Here is a 21323-nt window from a genome sequence, read left to right as displayed (position 1 = left end):
GAGTGCAGTGATGACAGCGCGGTGCGGGCCACATTGCAAGGCCTGGCGGGCTGGATTTGGCCCGCGGGCCTTGTGTTTGACACATGTGGGATAGAGCGTCAGCCTGCAGACTGAAAGGTCCCAGGTTCAATTCCGGTCAAGGGCATGTACTTTGGTTGAGGGCATATCCCCGTTAGGGGGCGTGCAGGAGGCAGCTGATCGATGTCTCTTTCTCATCGATGTTTCTAACTCTCTACCTCTTTCCCTTCCTCTCTGCAAAAAAAAAATAAAAAAATAAATAAATTAATTAAATAAAAATAAAAGATTCTCATAGACTAAGGTGACCAGACGTCCAGATTTTGGCTGGACGGCTGGTCACCTTATCCTAGACTCCGCCCTCCATGGTTCTGGCTCGTCATCCGTCCTGTTTACTCTGATAAACAGAAACCTTGCTTCCTGCCACCGCCTCCCGCTGGCTGCTCACCGGAGGCCAGGGGTGGGGAACCTTCTCTGCCCTGTCGGGCCACACAGCACAGTCAGCTCACACAGGAGCCCGCTGTGTTTGGCCAGACGACATTCCATTAACTCGGCCCGGATGCCTTGGCGGGCCGGACCGAAGGGTTCCGTGGGCCCTGCCTGGCCCCCGGGCCGGAGGTTCCCCGCCCCTGCGCTGCTACGAGGGACAGGGACGTGAGGTGCAGGGATAGGGACGGTGGCGGGGGTGCAGGGATAGGGACGGTGACTCAGGGTGCAGGGACAGGGACTCGGGGTGCAGGGACAGGGATGTCAGTAACAACCCTGGCCGTCTCGAATGGCACCTCCTTTCGGCGCCCGCCGAGAGGCTCTGATAGTCGGAGGAATAAGAGCTGATGTTTACTGAGGGCCTACTGTGCGCCAGACACCACGCTGTGGGAACAGGACGCTAAGGTGGTGGCCTGATGACAGCTGACCCTCGCACAACACCGGTTTACACGTACGCACAGATACTGTTTTCCATGAATAGGCCCAGGACTATACACGTATCTTCTCTTCCTTCTGACTTTTTTTTTTTTAGTAACATCTTATTTTCTCCAGCTTACTGGATGGTAAGAATCCAGTACATAAGGCACATCACAGACAAAATAGGAGTTACTAGACTGTTACTGTGTTGTGTTATCAGTTAGCTACGTTTTGGGGGAAGGAGTCAAAGTTATTTATACGCAGATTTTGCAATGGTGCAGGGGCCAGTGTCCCTAACCCCCGAGCTGTTGGAGGGTCAGCTGTGTGCCCATTTCACAGGTGAGAACACTGAGGCCCCGGAGTCACTCGCTTAGGGTCCTGGCACCGCCGAGGCGGGCGCCAGGGATGTGATGCAGACGGCCTGACGCCGGGCCTGTGTGTTTAACCCGGAGTGAGATTCCACGGAGGAGCCTGGGAGAGGGAGGGCGGCTGTGAATCACGGGGTGGGCACCCTGGGGGAGAGGGGGGAGGGAGCAGAGAAGGAATGCTTTCAAGAAGACCCGTGACCAGGGCGGAGGGCTGGGCCGGCTGTGGGAGCTCAGCCTCTCAGATTCCTGAGATGCCAGACACATTCCCAGCTGAGATAACACACACACCTCCACTCCCGCTCCCACCCACAGGAGATGGAAGCGCGGGGTCCTGGGCACCTCTGGAGGGGGATGGGGGGGTGAGAGACAAAGAAATATACGAGGAGGCGAATGGGAAGGGAGCAGAGGCACACGCTTCGGGGTTAAGCACTGAATTTGGAAAGGTTTAAAGCACTGGTCCTCAACCTTTTCAATGCCGAGACCCTTTAATAACTGTCATTCTGCTACTGTTGTGAATCGTAATGTGAATATCTGTGTGTTCCAATGGTCTCAGGCGACCCTGCTAGTGGTTCTCAACCTGTGGGTCCCGATAGGAGCCGCTGTAGAGCCTAAGACCATCGGAAAACACAGATATTTACATGACAATGCGTTAACAGTAGCAACAGGACAGTCTTGAAATAGCAACGAAAATTATCTTATGGTCGGGGGTCACCACCACAGGAGGACCTGTATGAAAGGGCCGCAGCATTAGGAAGGTTGAGAAGCACTGGTTTAAAAGTCATTTTAAAAAATATATATTTTATTGATTTTTTTTACAGAGAGGAAGGGAGAGGGACAGAGAGCTAGAAACATCGATGAGAGAGAAACATCGACCAGCTGCCTCCTGCACACCCCGCCCCCCCCTACTGGCGATGTGCCCGCAACCAAGGTACATGCCCTTGACCGGAATCGAACCTGGGACCCTCCTGTCCGCAGGCCGATGCTCTATCCACGGAGCCAAACCGGTTTCGGCTAAAGTCATTTTTAAATGATTTTTAATGATCATTTTTTTTTTTAAATTCCTTTCCTAATAGGTATCTTGTTAAAATCTGCAGACTACTGATGCATCATTCATGGGTTGATTTCTTGTATGTGCCCTGGCCGGGGATCCACCACCCCACCCCCCAACCTTGGTGTTAGCGGGAGGACACGCTCACCTGCTGTTAGAGAACAGTTTTAAAGGCACAGAAAAGGGGAGCCCGTCATATGGGAGACTCCAGCCGCCCCACCCCATGCCCCCTCTCTCTTACCCTCTCGCATCAGCGTGGTGCGTTCCTGACTTACGTTAACCGACCAACGGGGCTGCGCGACCGTTAGCTGAAGTGCATGATGGGAGGGTGCACGTGCCCGGATGGCTGAGATGTCCTTGGTTTTGCCCAGTGTCCTGTCTCCGTCCCGCGGTCCCGTCCACCTGCTGCTCCTGCCGCCTCAGGCTCCTCTGGGCTGGGGCCGTGTCTGGACTCTGGTCTTTGGTGACCTGGACATTTCGGAGGAGGGCTGGCCAGGGGTTTTTGCAGGATGCCCCTCCAATGGAGTTGCAGGGCTCTTTAAAAAAAAAAAAAAAAATAGTACGTGTAGTTTTGATTTTGTTTTGTTTTTTTAAAAAAGGACCAGGCTGGCCGGGACCAGTTTGGCTCAGTGGATAGAGCGTCAGCCTGCGGACTGAAAGGTCCCGGGTTCGATTCCGGTCAGGGGCATGTACCTTGGTTGCGGGCACATCCCCAGTGGGGGGTGTGCAAGAGGCAGCTGGTCGATGTTTCTCTCCCATCGATGTCTCTAACTCTCTGTCCCTCTCAATTCCTCTCTGTGTAAAATCAATAAAATATATTTTAAAAAATAAAATAAAATAAAAATAAATAAAAAAGGACCAGGCTGGCCGGTGTGGCTCAGTGGTTGAGCATCGACCTGTGAACCAGGAGGTCACGGTTCAATTCCCGGACATGCCATATGCCCAGGTTATGGGCTCGATCCCCAGTAGGAGGTGTGCAGGAGGCAGCCGATCAGAGATTCTCTCTCATCATTGCTGTTTCTGTCTTTCTCTTCCTCTCCCTTCCTCTCTGAAATCAATAAGGATATATCTTTTAAAAAGGACTAGAACAGTGTTGGCTGGTGTGATGGAGACAGTAAATGCATTCTTCTCTCTTAAAAGCAGTTTCCTCCCCGCCCATCCACCCCTCACCCAGCCCCCCCCCCCCACTCCGGAGCCTCCCCCAGGGGCCCCTCCCACTGGAGCAGATGCCGCCTCCATGAGTCACCACTTCCTCTGGCCTCTCTCCGGCTGTAAGAGTTCTCTCTCAGATTCCCTCCCCTGTGGCTGCTGCCCTGCCCGCCTTCCTGCTGCATCTAGACAGTCTCCCAGCCCAGTGGTCGGCAAACTCATGAGTCCACGGAGCCAAATATCAACAGCACAACGACTGACATGTCTTTGGAGAGCCGGCTTTTTTAAACGTAAACTTCTTCGAACGCCACTTCTTCAACACAGACTCGCCCAGGCCGTGGCGTTTTGTGGAAGAGCCACCTTCAAGGGGCCAAAGAGCCGCCTGTGGCTCGCGAGCCGCGCTTTGCTGACCACTGTTTAGGACCTAAACAGGGCAGGGGTGAATCTCAAACCCTAAGGACCCCAGGCCAGGGTCACCCTCGTCTCCTTGGGGTCTGCGAGGCCCGGACCGGAGTGGCGGGGGAGGGAGGGCGTGGGTTGGACTGCCTGGCAGGCAGGTGCCGTCCGCTGGAGTCCCTGCAGCTTAAAGCTCTGGCCTCAGCCGAAACCGGTGTGGCTCAGTGGATAGAGCGTCGGCCTGCGGACTGAAAGGTCCCAGGTTCGATTCCGGTCAAGGGCATGGACCTTGGGTGTGGGCACATCCCCAGTAAGGGGGTGTGCAAGAGGCAACTAACTGATCTATGATTCTCTCTCATCGATGTTTCTAACTCTCTATCCCTCTCCCTTCCTCTCTGTAAAAAATCAATAAAAATATATTTTAAAAGAAAAAAAGAAAAGGAAGGAAGGAGGAAGGAAGGAATAAAGGAAGGAAGAAGGAAAGAAAGAAAGAAGGAAAGAAGGAAGGAAAGAAGGGAAGAAAGAAAGAAAGAAGGAAAGAAGGAAAGAAGAAAGGAAGAAAGGAAGAAAGGAAGAAAGAAAGAAAGAAAGAAAGAAAGAAAGAAAGAAAGAAAGAAAGAAAGAAAGAAAAGCTCTGAGCTCAGGCAGTGGCTCTGGGGACCTCGGCCCATGGCTGCAGCTGCCCCCCCCTCGCCCAGGGCCCGGCTGCGGACGGGCAGGCAGCTGCCTGAGGGTGCCCCCAGCTCACAGCCCCTGAAGTTACCCCTCCATCCCCCTCCCGCCTTCCCTCTCTGGCCTTGGGGGCGGCAGGGAAAGGGGGCCCGTGGTTGGCATCTGTGAGCAGCGGCCATGCCACCGGGATGGGATGTGAGGGGCACCCCCTCCCTCCTCAGCCGCTGGTGTAAATGTGTCATGATGGGGGGGGGGGCGGGTTCCGGCTCGGGGTCCCCGCTCCTGGGCCGCTGCCAGGCGTGACTCAACCAAGGAAGGGACAGCCCCTGTGACTCACCAGGCCTGGGCTCCGGGCGGGGTGGGCACTTCCTCTGGAGCGTCCAGGGGTGGCCCCGGCTCCGCAGGACTTCTGGCCCCCGCCTCCTGAAGCTGAGGCTCTCGGGGCCCCCCCCGGCCTCCCTCCCTGGGGGTCTGCGGGCCCTGCAGGCAGAGTGTCAGGTCTGCAGACCCCAGGGTCTCAGGAAGGCCCCGCTGAGCCAGAAGCAGCACCGCTATCTGGCCCGGAGGTTACGGATCCAGCTGCCCCATGGCCCGCAAGGAACAAGGCCCCGAGCCCCATGGTCGGCAAACGGCGGCTGGAGAGCCACACGCGGCTCTCGGGCCCCTGGAGGGTGGCTCTTCCACAAAAGACCACGGCCTGGGCAAGTCTGTGTTGAAGACGTGGCGTTAGAAGACGTTTACGTTTAAAAAAAAAAATGTGGCTCTCCGCCGAAACCGGTGTGGCTCAGTGGATAGAGCGTCGAGTCTGTGGACGGAAAGGTCCCAGGTTCGATTCCGGTCAAGGGCATGTATGTTGGTTGCGGGCACAACCCCGGTGGGCGGTGTGCAGGAGGCAGCTGGTTGGTGTTTCTCTCTCGTCGACGTTTCTAGCTCTCTATCCCTCTCCCTACCTCTCTGTAAAAAATCAATAAAACATATTAAACAATGTGGCTCTCCAGAGAGGTGTCCATCGTGGTGCTGTGGCTACTTGGCTCTGCGGACGGATGGAGGGAGGTGTGGATTTGGAGGGGCTGGCCCTCGGGCACAGGAGCAAAATGGCCTCAGTGGTCTCCTCAGGTGGCCAGGGTGGGCCAGGGCAGCCGGACAAATGACAAGTTAATGCACAAGCACTCTCTGCCTTGGGCCCAGCGCAAAAGCTCCAGGCCCAGGCAGCAGGAGAGACTGGGGATTGGCCGGCCCCCGAGGCCCCCCTGCTTGGCCTCAGGGAGGGGCACAGCCCCGGAGGAGACCTCAGAGCCAGCCTCTCCCCAGGGGGCCGGCTCTCCGGCTCCCTGGCCCGGCCCTGGGGGGAGGGAAGTGAAGGGGGGGGGGCTGTCTGCAGTCCCCAGCGAGGTTCCCTCAGGCCTGGGGCTGGGAGAGGGTTGCACCCCGAGTTGAGATCCGTTCCTTTGTGTGGACAACTCATCCGTTGTCATCCTCTGTGTTGACTCATTATGGACCCGCCTCTTCCCTTCTCAATGGTGAGACAGGCGCCTTGGGCCCTGGGCAGGCCACAGCCCTTCTGTGGCTCGTCCCTCTCCCCCCCATTCCCACCCCACCCACCACTCCCCTCCCCAGGCATCAGGAGCACACACTCTAGGGACCCGGCAGCCAAAAATGGCCTGTGTGGCACCTCCTGGAGTCTCGGTTTTCTCCCCAATGAGATGAGAGAGAAAGGGGGTCGCACCTGGAGACACTCCGAAATGCTCGACGTGTTTTCCCGCAGTTCAGTGCCCGCCGAGAGGCTCCTGGACGGGGGAGAGCAAGGCCCGTGGCCCCAGGGGGGGCCAGGGGGTGCAGGCGGGGTGACCCCGAGGGGCTGGCTGGAGGGACACACCGGGCAAAGGGGACTGAGAGGGCCGAACCCGGTGTGGCTCAGTGGATAGAGCGTCGGCCTGCAGACTGGAAGGTCCCAGGTTCGATTCCAGTCATGGGCATGTACCTTGGTTGCGGGCACATCCCCAGTAGGGGGTGTGCAGGAGGCAGCTGATGGATGTTTCTCTCTCATCGATGTTTCTAACTCTCTATCCCTCTCCCTTCCTCTCTGTGAAAAAATCAATAGAATATATTTTTAAAAATAAATAAATAAAATAAAATATATATTTACGGTAGATGATGTCAAAAGTGTGTAGATACCGTATTTTCCGGCTATAAGAGGACCCCCTAGTTTTACAGTGAAAACATAGGTTTAGGCCTATATTTACTGTATAAGACTACCCCCCACTTCAAAGAAAAGACTTACTTTGCCGTCAAGATCTGCAGGTAATTTTTGTGCAATTTTGGTCTTTTGCCCCCGATTTTCGGTTGACTTTTTTTAGTTTCAAAAGTCGTCTTATACGCCGGAAAATAGGATCCCAGAAAATATGGTAAATATGATCCCAGTTAGAATTTAGCCCTGGTACACAATGAGCTATAACTTGATTTCCCCCCCCCCCCTCCCCCGAAGTGCCTACCCAGCTGTCCCAGTTCTGTGTGTGAATCATCTGTCTTTCCTCATTCCTGCGTGGGGAGCTGTTAGTCGGCCTCTGGTCTGGGCCGCTCACCTGTGTCCTGTTTTAATCCCTCCGGCTTTGCATGTTCTGAGTATCTGACAGGCAGACGCCCTTGCCTTTGAGAATTTTTCTGGCAATGCTTTATGTTTTGTTTTCTCCTATTTATAAACGTTAGGATCAGCTGAGTTCCAAATTTAAATTAAAAAAAAATCCTCTTGCCATTTTTATCGGGATTGCATTACATTTAGAGGCTGACTTAAGAGGAAGTGGCATTTTTACGATGTTGACTCTAGCCGAGGGCCTGGGCCACTTTTTTCTTTTTTAAGATATATTTTATTGATTTTTTACAGAGAGGAAGGGAGAGGAATAGAGAGTTAGAAACATCGATGAGAGAGAAACATCGATCCCCTCACTGGGGATGTGCCCGCAACCAAGGTACATGCCCTTGACCGGAATCGAACCTGGGACCCTTCAGTCCGCAGGCCGACGCTCTATCCACTGAGCCACACCGGCCAGGGCTGGGCCATTTTTTAAGTGGGCAAATGATCGCCAGAAGAGGTACAGCCTAGCCTTCAACCACTTCCCACTCCTCACGCCTCTTCCTCTCGCCCAAACTCACCTTTGGCCCCGGTGTTCTCGGATGCCCCTGCCCCCTGCCCCCCATGGTTCCTCACCCCGGGCCCAGGCAGGGGAGGACACCGCCTTCAGCCACACGCTTCTGGGTCTCCGAACGGAATTCTCCCGCCGTCACCACCAGTCACTGTCCCCGCAGAACACTGTCCTCGGCCTCGCCCCCGAGCCCCCGGCCCCCTCCTGACAGCCGCACTGGGCCGGGGCGTCCGGTGCAGAGGCGGCCGATGCTCACCGTCCCCGCCCGCCCGCCCGCCCACAGCCCTCTGAGCCCGCTGTGCCCGCAGGTGACTGCTGGCTGCTGGCCGCCATCGCCTCCCTCACCTTGAACGAGGAAGTCCTGGCTCGGGTCGTCCCCTTGGACCAGAGCTTCCAGGAAAACTACGCCGGGATCTTCCACTTCCAGGTAACGAGCTGAGGGAACTAACGTAGGCAACTAACTCAGCGGCGGGTCCTAGCTTCTCCCCACCGAGCCTGGGGTGGGGGCAGGGCCTGGGGGTGGGAGCAGGGCCTGGGGTGGGAGCAGGGCCTGGGGGCAGGGCCTGGGTGGGAGCAGGTCCTGGGGGCTGAGGGCAGGGCCTGGGGGCAGGGCCTGGGTGGCGGCAGGGCCTGGGGGCTGGGGCTGGGCCTTAGGGCAGGTTCTGGGGCTGGGGGCAGAGCCTTGAGGTGGGGGCAGGGGCTGGGGCTGGGTGCGGGGCCTGGGGGCTGAGGGCAGGGGCTGGGAATTGGGAGCTGGGGGTTGGGAGCAGGGCCTGGGGGCTGGGGGCAGGGCCTGGGTGGGAGTAGGGTCTGGGGGTGGGAGCAGGGCCTGGGGGCTGGGAGCTGGGGTCTGGGGGCAGGGCCTGGGGCAGGGGGCAGGTCCTGGGTGGGAGCAGGGTCTGGGGGCAGGTCCTGGGGGTGGGAGCAGGGCCTGGGGGCAGGGCCTGGGGGCTGGGGGCAGGGCCTGGGTGGGAGCAGGGTCTGGGGTGGGAGCAGGGCCTGGGGGCTTGGGGCAGGGCCTGGGGGCTGAGGGCAGAGGCTGGGGCTGGGGGCTGAGGGCAGGGGCTGGGAGCAGGTCCCCTGGTGCAGCCCAGAGCTGGGTCCCAGTGCTTGCATCACCTGTGGGCAGTGCTGTTGGCAGCGGACAGAGAAACAGCAGGCAGCTCCTGCCCGCTCCTGCCTGTGAGGGTGGCCATGGGCCTGGCTCAGGCCAGGAGGGAGGTAGGCAGGCGCTCAGGGAGCCGTTTGGGGGTTAAAAAGGCTGTTATTTGCGGCCTGAGCCCCCGCATAAGGAGCTGCTCCCTGCCCTCTCCCTCCGGTCCGGTCCCAGTCCCGGGAGATGTCTGTAAAAGCCCAGGGCAGGCGGAGTGCTGGTGTGGGTGTGGCTGGGGGGGGGGGGGGCAGGCCTCCCTGGAGGTTTGGAAGGAAAGCTGTGCCGGGGTTTGTAGGGGGAAGGCGGGGTGGGGGTGGGGGTCTGGGGCAGAGGCAGCTGAGGCTGGGGTCCCCGTGCCGCCCGGCTGCTCCAGCCCCCGCCCCGCCCCCCGTGCCCAGTTCTGGCAGTACGGCGAGTGGGTGGACGTGGTGGTGGACGACAGGCTGCCCACCAAGAACGGGGAGCTGCTGTTCGTGCACTCGGCGGAAGGCAGCGAGTTCTGGAGCGCCCTGCTGGAGAAGGCCTACGCCAAGTGAGTGCCCGCGGGCCCCGGGCAGTGCCAGCCCCCCCCTCCTCTCCTCCTGCCCCCTCCCCTCCCCCCGGCGCTGCCCTGGATCCGGAGAACCGCAGGAACCGTTCCCAGGCCGCGGTGAGAACAGGCCTGTTCTCCTGAAGGACTTCTCGGGCCCAAACCTGGCTCTGAGGCCATAATGCATGCGGGGCCGGGCCTCCTTACGCAACTGCCCGGTGACCCCGAGGCCAGGGTCACGGCGGGCACAGGAACAGAGCGTGGTGCCCAGTGTGTGCCGCCCTCGGGAGGGCCTGCGATGCCCTGGCAGGCCACAGTGCATTTTTTAAAATATATATATTTTTATTGATAAAATAAAATATATAAAAAATATATATTTTTTTATTGTTTTACAGAGAGGAAGGGAGAGGGATAGAGAGTTGGAAACATCGATGATGAGAGAGAAACATCGATCGGCTGCCTCCTGCACACCCCCTACGGGGGATGTGCCCGCCACCCAGGTACATGCCTTTGGCCGGGATCGAACCTGGGACCCTTCAGTCTGCAGGCCGACTCTCTATCCACTGAGCCAAACCGGTTTCGGCCACAATGCATTTTTTTTTTTAATATATATATATATATATATTTTATTGATTTCAGAGAGAAAGGAAGAGGGAGAGAGAAACATCTATGATGAGAGAAAATCATGGATCGGCTGCCTCCTGCACACCCCCTACTAGGGATGTGCCTGCAACCCAGGCTTGTGCCCTTGACCGGAATCGAACCCTGGACCTTTCAGTCCGCAGGCCGGCGCTCTATCCACTGAGCCACACCGGCCAGGGCACCACAGTGCATTGTTGTCAGCCGAACACAGCACAGCGTTCTTGCCCGTGGGCCACGCCACCCCCTGCAGGGGTCTGAGCGGTGGGGAGGTTTGCCGGGAACACACGGCGTCTCTGATCAGGAATGGTTTCCCGGCTCTTCCCAGCTGTGTCCTCACCCACGGGGCCCGGAGCCCAGGCGTCCAGGGTGCAACACTCACTGCCCACTGCCAATGGGACGGCCCACACCAGCCCCCCACACACATCAGCCCTCCCCTCCCCCCCGAATGGCCTTCTCCTGGCCGTGCAGCCTGGGCGCGGTCCATCAGAGTGGCCGGCTCTCAGGCGCCGGGGACTCTGTTCTTACTGCCCCTGCGAGGGAGGAGGGCCGGGAGCCACATACCCCCCCCACCTCCCCCACCCCCCGTGGCGAGAAGCTGGCCCCGAGCCACTCAAAGTGCAGACTTAGCAAAGCCCAGGACGCCAGAGTGCCTGTGCTAGGGGAAAGGCTCTTCCTTATTGAATTGCTTTCATTTTTCCAAGCTACAAACTTCAAACAGCTGACCGGCAGGCCGCCCTCTCCTGTCACAAGCAGGAAGGATCGATAGGGGAGGAGGGACCAGATAATCACCGAGGCCTTCCAACTCTCGGCTGCTGTGAGGTTTAAAAAAAAAAAACACAACAAAATACAGCCGAAACTGGTGTGGCTCAGTGGATAGAGCGTCGGCCTGCAGACTGAAAGGGCCCGGGTTCGATTCCGGTCAAGGGCATGTGCCTTGGTTGCGGGCACATCCCCAGTGGGGGGTGTGCAGGAGGCAGCTGGTCGATGTTTCTCTCTCATCAATGTTTCTAGCTCTCTATCCTTCTCCCTTCCTCTCTGTGAAAAATCAATAAAAAATATATTTAAAACAAAACAAAACAGAACAAAAAACCGACAACAAAAACCTTTCAAAGCACCAGGGACATGGTCACCGTGGAGACGGCACCTCGCCCTTCGGGGCACCCTGAGGTGGGCACAAGGCCAGCATCCAAGGAAGGCCCCCAGGGGTTGCTAGGCAACAGGCAGGCTGCCCCAGAAGGGGAGGCACCGGGAGGCGTGGCGTCGGGTGGTGGCACCAGCACCCCTTCACCTTCTCCCCCCCCCCCTCCCGCAGGATCAATGGGTGCTACGAGGCGCTGTCGGGGGGCGCCACCACCGAGGGCTTCGAGGACTTCACGGGCGGCATCGCCGAGTGGTACGAGCTGAGAAAGGCCCCGGCCGACCTGTTCCGCATCATCCAGAAGGCCCTGCAGAAGGGCTCCCTGCTGGGCTGCTCCATCGACGTGAGTGCCCGCGGCCCCCCGGCCCTCACAGCCCACCCCCACTCTGGTCTGCCCTGACCCCCACTCTGGTCTGCCCTGGCTGCGGTGAGCCCCCAGCAGGGCCCCAGGAGCCCCACTGCCCCCAACGTGCCGCTCCCGCCCAGCCCGGTCCACCTCGGCGAGCATCACCTGGGACCCGGGGTTGCTAGGCAACAGCCAGGCTGCCTGGGGGACCACTGAAGGGGTGATGGTGCTCCAGCCCTTCCCTCTCCAGCCCGCTTTGCACCCTCAGCCTCCTGGGAACCGCCACCCAGACCACAGGTCCCCTCTGAGCCCCTGCCCTCTGCTGGACCCCTCTCCCCCCCCCCCCCCCCCCCCGCTACCTCCACCCCCATCTGCAGGGCCCGTGCTTGGAGCCCAGCCCTCACTGCCCCGGGGTTCATGCTGAGGGCGCGAACCCCAAGGCGAGGAAGGAGGCCTGCCCTCATGCCAGCCTGGCCGCACCCCTCTCCATGGCGTGTCCTACCCCCGCCCTCCCGAGCCTGCAGAAACCTGGGCACGCACCATGCAGGCGTCCGAGCAGGCGCCCACTCCCCCGGGGGCTGTGGCACCTGAGAGAGGAGGCGGGAGGGAGGCCCCAGGTGCTGGAAGCACAGCTCCGGGACGTCCCAGGGCCACGGCCCTGCGGTAGTGGGCCCGCACTGAGGCCCAGTGAGCGATGGGGGAGGGATGGGCAAGCAGGGGCGCCCCCGGCTGACCCCCCCTCTGTGTTTGCAGATCACCAGCATGGCGGACTCAGAGGCCGTGACGTACCAGAAGCTGGTGAAGGGCCACGCGTACTCTGTCACCGGCGCCGAGGAGGTGAGCCCGCGGGCTCTGCAGGGGGTTCTCTCTGAGCCCAAAGGCCAGGCACCCTTTTGGCGGTGACTGCCCGGGGTGGGGGGACCTGAGTTCCCGCCGTTGTTTTCCTGCGTCCAGACAGGACTCGCTGGGCGTCCTGGCCGGTCCCTTCTGGAACCTTGGTCCCCTGGTGCTGCCCCCCTGCTGCCCTCTGCTGCCCCCTCCTGCCCTCCTGCCCTCTGCTACCTCCTCCTGCCCTCTGCTGCCCCCTCCTGCCCTCCTGCCCTCTGTTACCTCCTCCTGCCCTCTGCTACCCCCTCTTGCCCTCTGCTGCCCTCTCCTGCCCTCTGCTGCCCTTTGCTACCCCCTGATGCCCTCTGCACCCTTTGCTGTCCCCTGTTGTCCTCTGCTGCCCCCTGCAGGCCGCAGGCTCGGAGCCCGGCGCTGGGATTTTACTTGGTTTTAGAATCACCTTCCTCTGAGGGTCCCGCTAACGAGAAAGGGCACTTCCCTCTGTTCAGCGTTTTGCCCTCTCTCCAGGGCTTTCTTTCCCTCCGTGTGCAAGCCTGGCGCTGCCTCTGCCAGCTGTGTGGTCCGAGCGACTCCCTGAACCCCTGCCCCTCCGTCTCCCCATCTTTAGATTAGAGAATGATAGCCAGCGTAAGGCTGTCGTGGCGATTCCGTCAGGTTGCTACGCATCGAGCGCTCAGACTGCGCCTGGAACGCTGTCTCTCGGTGCACAGCTGTCCTTGCTGCTGCTGTTGTTGTTATTATTATTATTATTATTATTATTAAACATCCTTCCGCTGGTAAACCCAGACCAGGCCCCAGGCCTTTCCCGTATGCGGGGCCTTTCTGTGGATCCCCCTCTCTCGCTCCCTTATTACCTGGACTCAGCCCCCTTGGCTCAAGGAGGCGGCTTTGGGCCCGGGAACCCCCAGGCCTGGCCTGAACGCGACCCTCCCCTCCCTCCCCCTGCAGGTGGAGAGCCGGGGCAGCCTGGAGAAGCTCATCCGCATCCGGAACCCCTGGGGAGAGGTGGAGTGGACCGGGAAGTGGAGCGACAAGTGAGGCGCAGCTGGGCCTGGGGGGAGGAGGGGTGCCAAGAAGCTTTGGGGGAAGAAGGGGTGCAGCTGGACGGGTGCATGCTGCCGGGAGGCTCTGGGGAAAGAGGGGGTGCAGGTAGGGCTGGGCGGGTGCTGCCTGGAGGCTCTGGGAAAAGAGGGGGTGCAGTGGGGCTGGGCGGGTGCTGCCAGGAGGCTCTGGGGAAAGGGGGGGTGCAGTGGGGCTGGACGGGTGCATGCTGCCAGGAGGCTCTGGGGAAAGAGGGGGTGCAGGTAGGGCTGGGCGGGTGCTGCCTGGAGGCTCTGGGGAAAGGGGGGGTGCAGTGGGGCTGGGTGGGTGCTGCCAGGAGGCTCTGGGGAAAGAGGGGGTGCAGTGGGGCTGGGTGGGTGCTGCCAGGAGGCTCTGGGGAAAGAGGGGGTGCAGTGGGGCTGGGCGGGTGCTGCCAGAAGGCTCTGGGGAAAGGGGGAGTGCAGTGGGGCTGGGCGGGTGCTGCCAGGAGGCTCTGAGGAAAGAGGGGGTGCAGTGGGGCTGGGCGGGTGCTGCCAGAAGGCTCTGGGGAAAGAGGGGGTGCAGTGGGGCTGGGCGGGTGCTGCCGGGAGGCTCTGAGGAAAGAGGGGGTGCAGTGGGGCTGGGCGGGTGCTGCCAGAAGGCTCTGGGGAAAGAGGGGGTGCAGTGGGGCTGGGCGGGTGCTGCCGGGAGGCTCTGAGGAAAGAGGGGGTGCAGTGGGGCTGGACGGGTGCATGCTGCCAGGAGGCTCTGGGGAAAGAGGGGGTGCAGGTAGGGCTGGGCGGGTGCTGCCTGGAGGCTCTGGGGAAAGGGGGGGTGCAGTGGGGCTGGGCGGGTGCATGCTGCCGGGAGGCTCTGGGGAAAGAGGGGGTGCAGTGGGGCTGGGTGGGTGCTGCCAGGAGGCTCTGGGGAAAGAGGGGGTGCAGTGGGGCTGGGCGGGTGCTGCCAGAAGGCTCTGGGGAAAGGGGGAGTGCAGTGGGGCTGGGCGGGTGCTGCCGGGAGGCTCTGAGGAAAGAGGGGGTGCAGTGGGGCTGGGCGGGTGCTGCCGGGAGGCTCTGGGGAAAGAGGGGGTGCAGTGGGGCTGGGCGGGTGCATGCTGCCGGGAGGCTCTGGGGAAAGAGGGGGTGCAGTGGGCCTGGGCGGGTGCTGCCAGGAGGCTCTGGGGAAAGAGGGGGTGCAGTGGGCCTGGGCGGGTGCATGCTGCCGGAAGGCTCTGGGGAAAGAGGGGGTGCAGTGGGCCTGGGCGGGTGCTGCCGGGAGGCTCTGGGGAAAGAGGGGGTGCAGGTGAGGCTGGGTGGGTGCTGGGGGTGCAGGTGAGGCTGGGTGGGTGCTGCCAGGAGGCTCTGGGGAAAGGGGGTGCAGTGGGGCTGGGCGGGTGCTGCCAGGAGGCTCTGGGAAAGAGGGGGAAGGAGGGGGATGAGCCCCGAGAGCACGGGCCACGCCGAGTGGGGCCCACGGGGCAGGTGGTCCCTCTAAGCCGCTTCTAACCGGCGCGTCCCAGCCCCCGGTGCCTTTTAGAAGGTGCTCATGGAGCTCATCCTCCCACGGGGAGCCTTGGGAGAAGTCACCGGCCGCCAGTGTCCGTTTCTAACGCCCCCGGGCCTGCTCCCAGCTGCCCGAACTGGAACACCGTGGACCCCGAGGTGCGGGAGCGGCTGACCAGGCGGCACGAGGACGGAGAGTTCTGGTGAGCGGGCCGGGGCCTGGGGGGTCTGCCCGGCGACTTCACAGAAAACCCTCGGGGGGGGGGGTCTGCCACCGTCTTCACAGAAAGCCAGGGAGATGGTCGAGGCGAGGGCCGGGGCCTGGGGTCCCGGTTTGTGGTTTTAGATCCTGACGAGACCCTGAACAGAGCGCCGCCCCTCCTCCCGGTGATTTCAGAGCTCTCAGAGCTCTCCAGTGCGTCCCTCTCCGCCTCGGAGGGGGGTCGGAGCTGAGCAGATTCCGGGGGCCGCCGAGTGGCCCCTGCAGTCACACTCAGATCCCACGGAGCACAGGGCGCCTCTCAAATCGCCTCAAGAAACTGGTCCCTTCCCAAGACCGGTGTGGCTCAGTGGACAGAGCCTCGGTCTGTGGACTAAAGGGTCCCAGGTTCGATTCCGGCCAAGGGCTATAGGCCCAGGTTGTGGGCTCCATCCTCCCCAGCAGGGGGCAGGCAGGAGGCAGCCAATCAATGATTCTCTCTCATCACTTACTGATGTTCCTATCTCTCTCCCTTACTCTTTGAAATCAATAATATATTTAAAAAAAAAAAAAAAAAAGAAAGAGAAGAAACTGATCCCTGAACCCTGGCTGGTTTTGTTCAGTTGTTAGAGCATCAGCCACAGATTGAAGTGTTGAGGGTTCGATTCCTGTCAAGGGCACGTACCAGGCAGGGTTGCAGGCTTCATCCCTGGCCCCATTCGGGATGTGTATGCGGGAGGCAACCAACCGATGTGTCTCTCTCACATCCATGTTTCTGTCTCTCCCTCTCCCTTCCACTCTCTGTAAATATCAATGGGAAAAAGTATCTTAGGGTGAGGATTAATAACAAAAAAAGAAAAGAAGCTGGCCCGTAGCTCAATAGACCTACACGTGTGTGCACGCGTGTGTATGTGCGTGTGTGTATGTGTATGTGTGTATGTATGTGTGTATGTGTGTGCGTATGTGTGCGCGCGTGTGTGCATGTGTGTATTGCGAGCGTGTGTGCGTGTGCATATGTGTGTGTGTGTGTGTGTGTGTGTGTGTGTGTGTCTGGGCCACGCTGGCCACCTCCGCCTGCAGACAACTCGCCGTTCACCGGACGCGTGCCCGGGTGCCCGGGTGCCGTCTCGTTTCACTCTCGGGGTCCGGGGGCCCCGGTCAGGGTGCTGGGGTGCCCCCGTGTAACCCCGCCGCCCGGCCCCTCTCTGCCAGGATGTCCTTCGGCGACTTCCTGCGGCAGTACTCCCGCCTGGAGATCTGCAACCTGACTCCCGACACGCTCACGGCCGACAGCTACAAGAAGTGGAAGCTCACCAAGATGGACGGCAACTGGCGGCGCGGCTCCACCGCGGGGGGCTGCCGAAACTACCCCAGTGAGCCCCCCGCCCTGCCCCCACCTCCCACCCCCCACACCCCCACACCCCCCGCACACCTCAGCCCGCACTGAGCTCTGGGCCAGGGCCGCAGGGAGGCAGCTGCGCGCACATGCATGGACACGGCTGTGCTCAGTAACCCCCCATTCCCAAGCCCGGCCGCCTCTGCCTTCGGAGCCGGGCTTTGCCAGGCCTGCCCTGGGGGTGCCCTCAGTCCCACCGTTAGTTCTATCCCCTTAGGGGAGGCCATCAGCTCGGCTGTCCTGAGTCACGGATGAGTCTCGGGTCCCTCCTGGAAAGGGGTGTGGAGTGGGGAGGGCAGACACCTGGGGGGGGGGGGGCAGGGGGACACAGAACAGGGGTGTTCCTGGCGCCTGGGTTCCCCGAGTCTCCTCAGCCAGGCCCACCCACGACCTCTAATCAGAGCCGGGAGTGGGGGGACCCCGAGGGGTGCCCCAGCGCTCAGCACCCTGCTCCAGGTGAGAAAGCCGAGCTCCAGGACAAGCCAGGCGGGGCAAGCCAGAGGGAACCGCAGGGAAGCTTCTAGTTCAGGTCCCGAGGGACTCAGACAGCCCCCCCCCGCCCCCCCCATCGCCCCGGCCCACCCTGCCGGCTGCCCCCAGGCCCACCTCCACGCCGGTCCCTCTGCCCAGGCTCTGCCCCCAGAGACGAGGGCAGACCCCCCCACACACACCTGCCCGGGCTGGGCTGCGGCCTGCCCTGCCCTGACCCGCCGGCCCCCCCGCAGACACCTTCTGGATGAACCCGCAGTACCTCATCAAGCTGGAGGAGGAGGACGAGGACCAGGAGGACGGGGAGCGCGGCTGCACCTTCCTGGTGGGGCTCATCCAGAAGCACCGGCGGCAGCGGCGCAAGATGGGCGAGGACATGCACACCATCGGCTTCGGCATCTACGAGGTGCGTGCGGGGGCCTCTCAGCCGGAGCGGGGCCCGGGGGGGGGGGAAGGGGGGGGCGGGCGGGCCCGGGAGGAGCTCAGCCACAGGGAGGGGCGGTGCCTGCAGCTGCTCCGATCACCCGAGGGTCCGAGCCCTTTCAACCGCCCTCCTGTCCCTCCGCACGGCCCCCGGGCCTGCCACTGGGGCTGGCCCCCCAGTTTCTAAAACCAGAGGCGCCAGGCTGATGACACCATCCTGGGCCACATGGGGGGGGAACACAGAGGGAGGACCCCAGACGGGGGGCCAGACCAGCAGCGCTGTTGGATGGGGAGCAGGTGGTCCCCTGGGGCCTGTCTCCGCGGGCACACACCCGCCCCCCCCCCCCGCCCCCAAGTCCGCCTGCTTCCCGCACCAGAGGGAAGCCCAGCTGAGCCGCAGCCCCCGGCCAGCCTGGCACTGGCACTGCCACCTCTCCTCTGGGCGGGGCGGGGCGGGCGGAGACCCTGACTGACCCACACGCTGGGCCCCGGCCACCCCTCCCCTGCTTTCTGCAGCTCAGACCAGCTTCTCTCGGCCTCTGGCTGCAGAGGGAGGAAGTGGGGGGGCAGAGGAGAGAGGGGCTGCTGAAGTGGGTGCACGTGGGTGCGAGGGGTGGGACCCAGTGGGGACACATGCCCGTCTCCCCATCTCTCCCAGCCCCCCCTCCAGCGAGCCCGTCTCGGCAGCCGCCAACAGCCATGGCGGGAGGGGTGTTCACACCAGGGCCATGGGCAGACGCTGTAAATCAGGGCTCGGGCCCTCCCCAAGGGATATTTCCACCCTTGGATGAACCTGGGTGGTCATTTGGCCCCATTTTAGAGATGAGAAAGCCGAGGCCAGAAAGGAGAAATGGCCTGGCCAAGGAAATCCGGACTGGATGTGCCCACAGACACCTGGAGCTGAGGAGGGTGGGCGGCCGGGCCCTTAGCCGGGAGTGCACCCGCAGGCCGGGCTGCTTGCTGGCTTCCTCCTGCCGGGGGCCCTGTGCTCCCTGGTGGGAGGCGGGTGTGGCTTCGCTGTGGCCCACTGGGCGATCTCAGGCAAGTCACTCAAAGCTCTGTGCCTCCGTCTTACGCTCCGCAAAACGGGAATGGTGCTCGGGGCTTGCCGGCGATGTTGCGGGGCAGGAGGTTTGTGAGGTGTGGGATGGGTAAGATTGGGATGCGGTTAGTAGGGCTGCAGCTACAGAGGAGGGAGCGCCGGGCGGCAGTGCCCGCGTGGTGTGCCCGTGCACATCAGGGCGTCGAAAGTAAGGGTGCGCTTCTCTCTTTGCAGGTTCCGGAGGAGGTACGTCTGGCCTGCGTCAATCCCCCGCCCTGGGGCTCAGGTTCGCCCGCCCGTGTCCGCTCGGGGTCTTGTCCTACGTGGCAGGGGCTGGTCCCTGGCCCCTCGAGGCCCCTGCGAGGTGGCTCAGGCCCCCGGTCCTGCTGGTGTGAGCTCAGCATGGGCAACCTCAGGCTGCCCGCCCCAGGCCGGCACAGGCCAGGCGTGGCTGAGTTCTGGGCGGACCCATCTCTGGTCCTGGGGCCACCGGAGGCTCTTCCCGAGCCCTGTGTGTCCTTAAAACGAGTCTGAAGGCCCGGCCGGTGTGGCTCAGTGGTTGGGTGCAGACCTAGGAACCGGGAGGTCACGGTTCGATTCCCGGTAAGGGCACATACTCCGGTTGTGGGCTCCATCTCCAGTGGGGGGCGTGCAGGAGGCATCTGATGGATGATTCTCTGTCATCATGGATGTCTCCTCCATCCCTCTTCCTCTCTGAAATCAATAAACATCTATTTTTTAAAATGAGCCTGAAGGGCCGAGACCGGTTTGGCTCAGTGGATAGAGCGTCAGCCTGTGGACTGAAGGGTCCCGGGTTCGATTCCGGCCAGGGGCATGTACGTTGGTTGCGGGCGCATCCCCAGTGGGGGGTGTGCAGGAGGCAGCTGATCGATGGTTCTCTCTCATCGATGTTTCTAACTCTCTATCCCTCTCCCTTCCTCTCTGTACAAAATCAATAATATATATATATATTTTATTTTTATTTATTTTTTAAAAAAATATATTTTATTGATTTTGTACAGAGAGGAAGGGAGAGAGATAAAGAGTTAGAAACATCAATGAGAGAGAGTCATCGATCAGCTGCCTCTTGCACACCCCCCACTGGGGATGTGCCCGCAACCAAGGTACATGCCCTTGACCGGAATCGAACCCAGGACCCTTTAGTCCCCAAGCCGATGCTCTATCCATTGAGCCAAACCGGTTTCAGCTATATATATTTTAAAAATCAATAAAATATATTAAAAAAAAAAAAAGAAAAAGAAAAGAAAAGAGAGACAGACAGACAGACAGACAGACACGGAGGCGCGGCCGGCCCGCCCCCCACGCCCCTCCTCTCCGCCCCCCCCTCAGCTGCACGGACAGACCAGCGTCCACCTGAGCAAGAAGTTCTTCCTGACGACGCGGGCGCGGGAGCGCTCGGACACCTACATCAACCTGCGGGAGGTGCTCAACCGCTTCAAGCTGCCGCCCGGCGAGTACGTGGTGGTGCCCTCCACCTTCGAGCCCAACAAGGACGGCGACTTCTGCCTGCGCGTCTTCTCCGAGAAGAAGGCCGACTACCAGTAGGTGCCGCCGCCTCCCGCTCTGGGACCCCCGGCCGGGCTGGGCTGGGCACCCGCCTCCCGGCCCAGGGTCTCCTTCTGGGACCCCCGCCCCCTCCCTCTCCCCGGCCCAGGGTCTCCTTCTGGGACCCCCGCCCCCCTCCCTCTCCCCGGCCCAGGGTCTCCTTCTGGGACCCCCGCCCCCCTCCCTCTCCCCGGCCCAGGGTCTCCTTCTGGGACCCCCGCCCCCTCCCTCTCCCCGGCCCAGGGTCTCCTTCTGGGACCCCCGGCCCCCTCCCTCTCCCCGGTTCAGGGTCTCCTTCTGGGACCCCCGCCCCCCTCCCTCTCCCCGGCCCAGGGTCTCCTTCTGGGACCCCCGCCCCCTCCCTCTCCCCGGCCCAGGGTCTCCTTCTGGGACCCCCGGCCCCCTCCCTCTCCCCGGTTCAGGGTCTCCTTCTGGGACCCCCGCCCCGCTCCCTCTCCCCGGTTCAGGGTCTCCTTCTGGGACCCCCGCCCCCTCCCTCTCCCAGGCCCAGGGTCTCCTTCTGGGACCCCTGGCCCCCTCCCTCTCCCAGGCCCAGGGTCTCCTTCTGGGACCCCTGGCCCCCTCCCTCTCCCAGGCTCAGGGTCTCCTTCTGGGACCCCCGCCCCCTCCCTCTCCCCGGCCCAGGGTCTCCTTCTGGGACCCCCGCCCCCGGCTTGGAGGGGGCTGGGGAGGGTGCTAGGTGTCACACGCGGGGGAGCAGGGAAACAGACCCTCGAGGACGTCTGGTTAGACGGGGGTGACAGAGCAGACGGCAGAGTCCACTTTCTCAGCATCAGCGCCTTGTTTTCCGCTTGGTGGCCTGTGTCAGACCCGCTGCTGACATGGTCCCATCACGGCCCCCACTGGGGATTGAGCCCACACCCCTCACCTCTCCTGCTGTCCAGGGTGAACGCCCCCATCCCCCACCCCATGGGACACCCACACACACACACACCCACACACACACACACACACACACAAAGTGTCTGACTTCCCGGCCCCGGGATGTTCACTCTGATTCCAACCGATTCCAACCGCCGGCACCAAGAGGTCCCTTAGCCCCGTGGTCAGCAAACCGCGGCTCGCGAGCCACAGGCGGCGGCTCTTCGGCCCCTGGAGGGTGGCTCTTCCACAAAACGCCACGGCCCGGGCGAGTCTGTGTGAAGAAGTGGCGTTAGGAGACGTTTGCGTTTAAACAATGTGGCTCTCCAGAGACATGTCCGTCGTTGTGCTCTTGGTATTTGGCTCTGTGGACGGATGAGTTTGCCGACCCCTGAGCTAGGACCCTCGGGGGCCTAGTTTAATATCCAGGGGCCCAAGGAAGACCCCCCCTGAGCG

At 61.6% G+C, this 21323-nt stretch overlaps 1 protein-coding gene across 3 annotated transcripts in view; it reads left to right on the top strand.

Moving 5' to 3' along the window:
- Positions 1–21323, top strand: part of CAPN2 (calpain 2) — a 39870-nt gene that overhangs the window by 7627 nt on the left and 10920 nt on the right. For 2 of the 3 annotated variants that reach the window (XM_084868883.1, XM_084868882.1), the window contains exons 3-12: positions 8000–8118; positions 9243–9376; positions 11328–11496; positions 12253–12336; positions 13297–13382; positions 14999–15073; positions 16282–16442; positions 17191–17360; positions 18654–18665; positions 19770–19981. In XM_084868883.1, coding sequence (XP_084725009.1) covers positions 8000–8118; positions 9243–9376; positions 11328–11496; positions 12253–12336; positions 13297–13382; positions 14999–15073; positions 16282–16442; positions 17191–17360; positions 18654–18665; positions 19770–19981 — 1222 coding nt within the window. Of the gene's footprint in view, positions 1–7999; positions 8119–9242; positions 9377–11327; positions 11497–12252; positions 12337–13296; positions 13383–14998; positions 15074–16281; positions 16443–17190; positions 17373–18653; positions 18666–19769; positions 19982–21323 lie in introns of all 3 variants that reach the window. The other variant, XM_084868884.1, reaches the window with a different exon arrangement.

This window comes from Pipistrellus hanaki (assembly GCF_964339955.1).
Source record: "Pipistrellus hanaki genome assembly, chromosome: 20".
Lineage (NCBI taxonomy): Eukaryota > Metazoa > Chordata > Mammalia > Chiroptera > Vespertilionidae > Pipistrellus > Pipistrellus hanaki.
The sequence above is the reverse complement of the archived record's forward strand: the minus strand, read 5'-3'. Positions and strand labels throughout refer to the sequence as shown.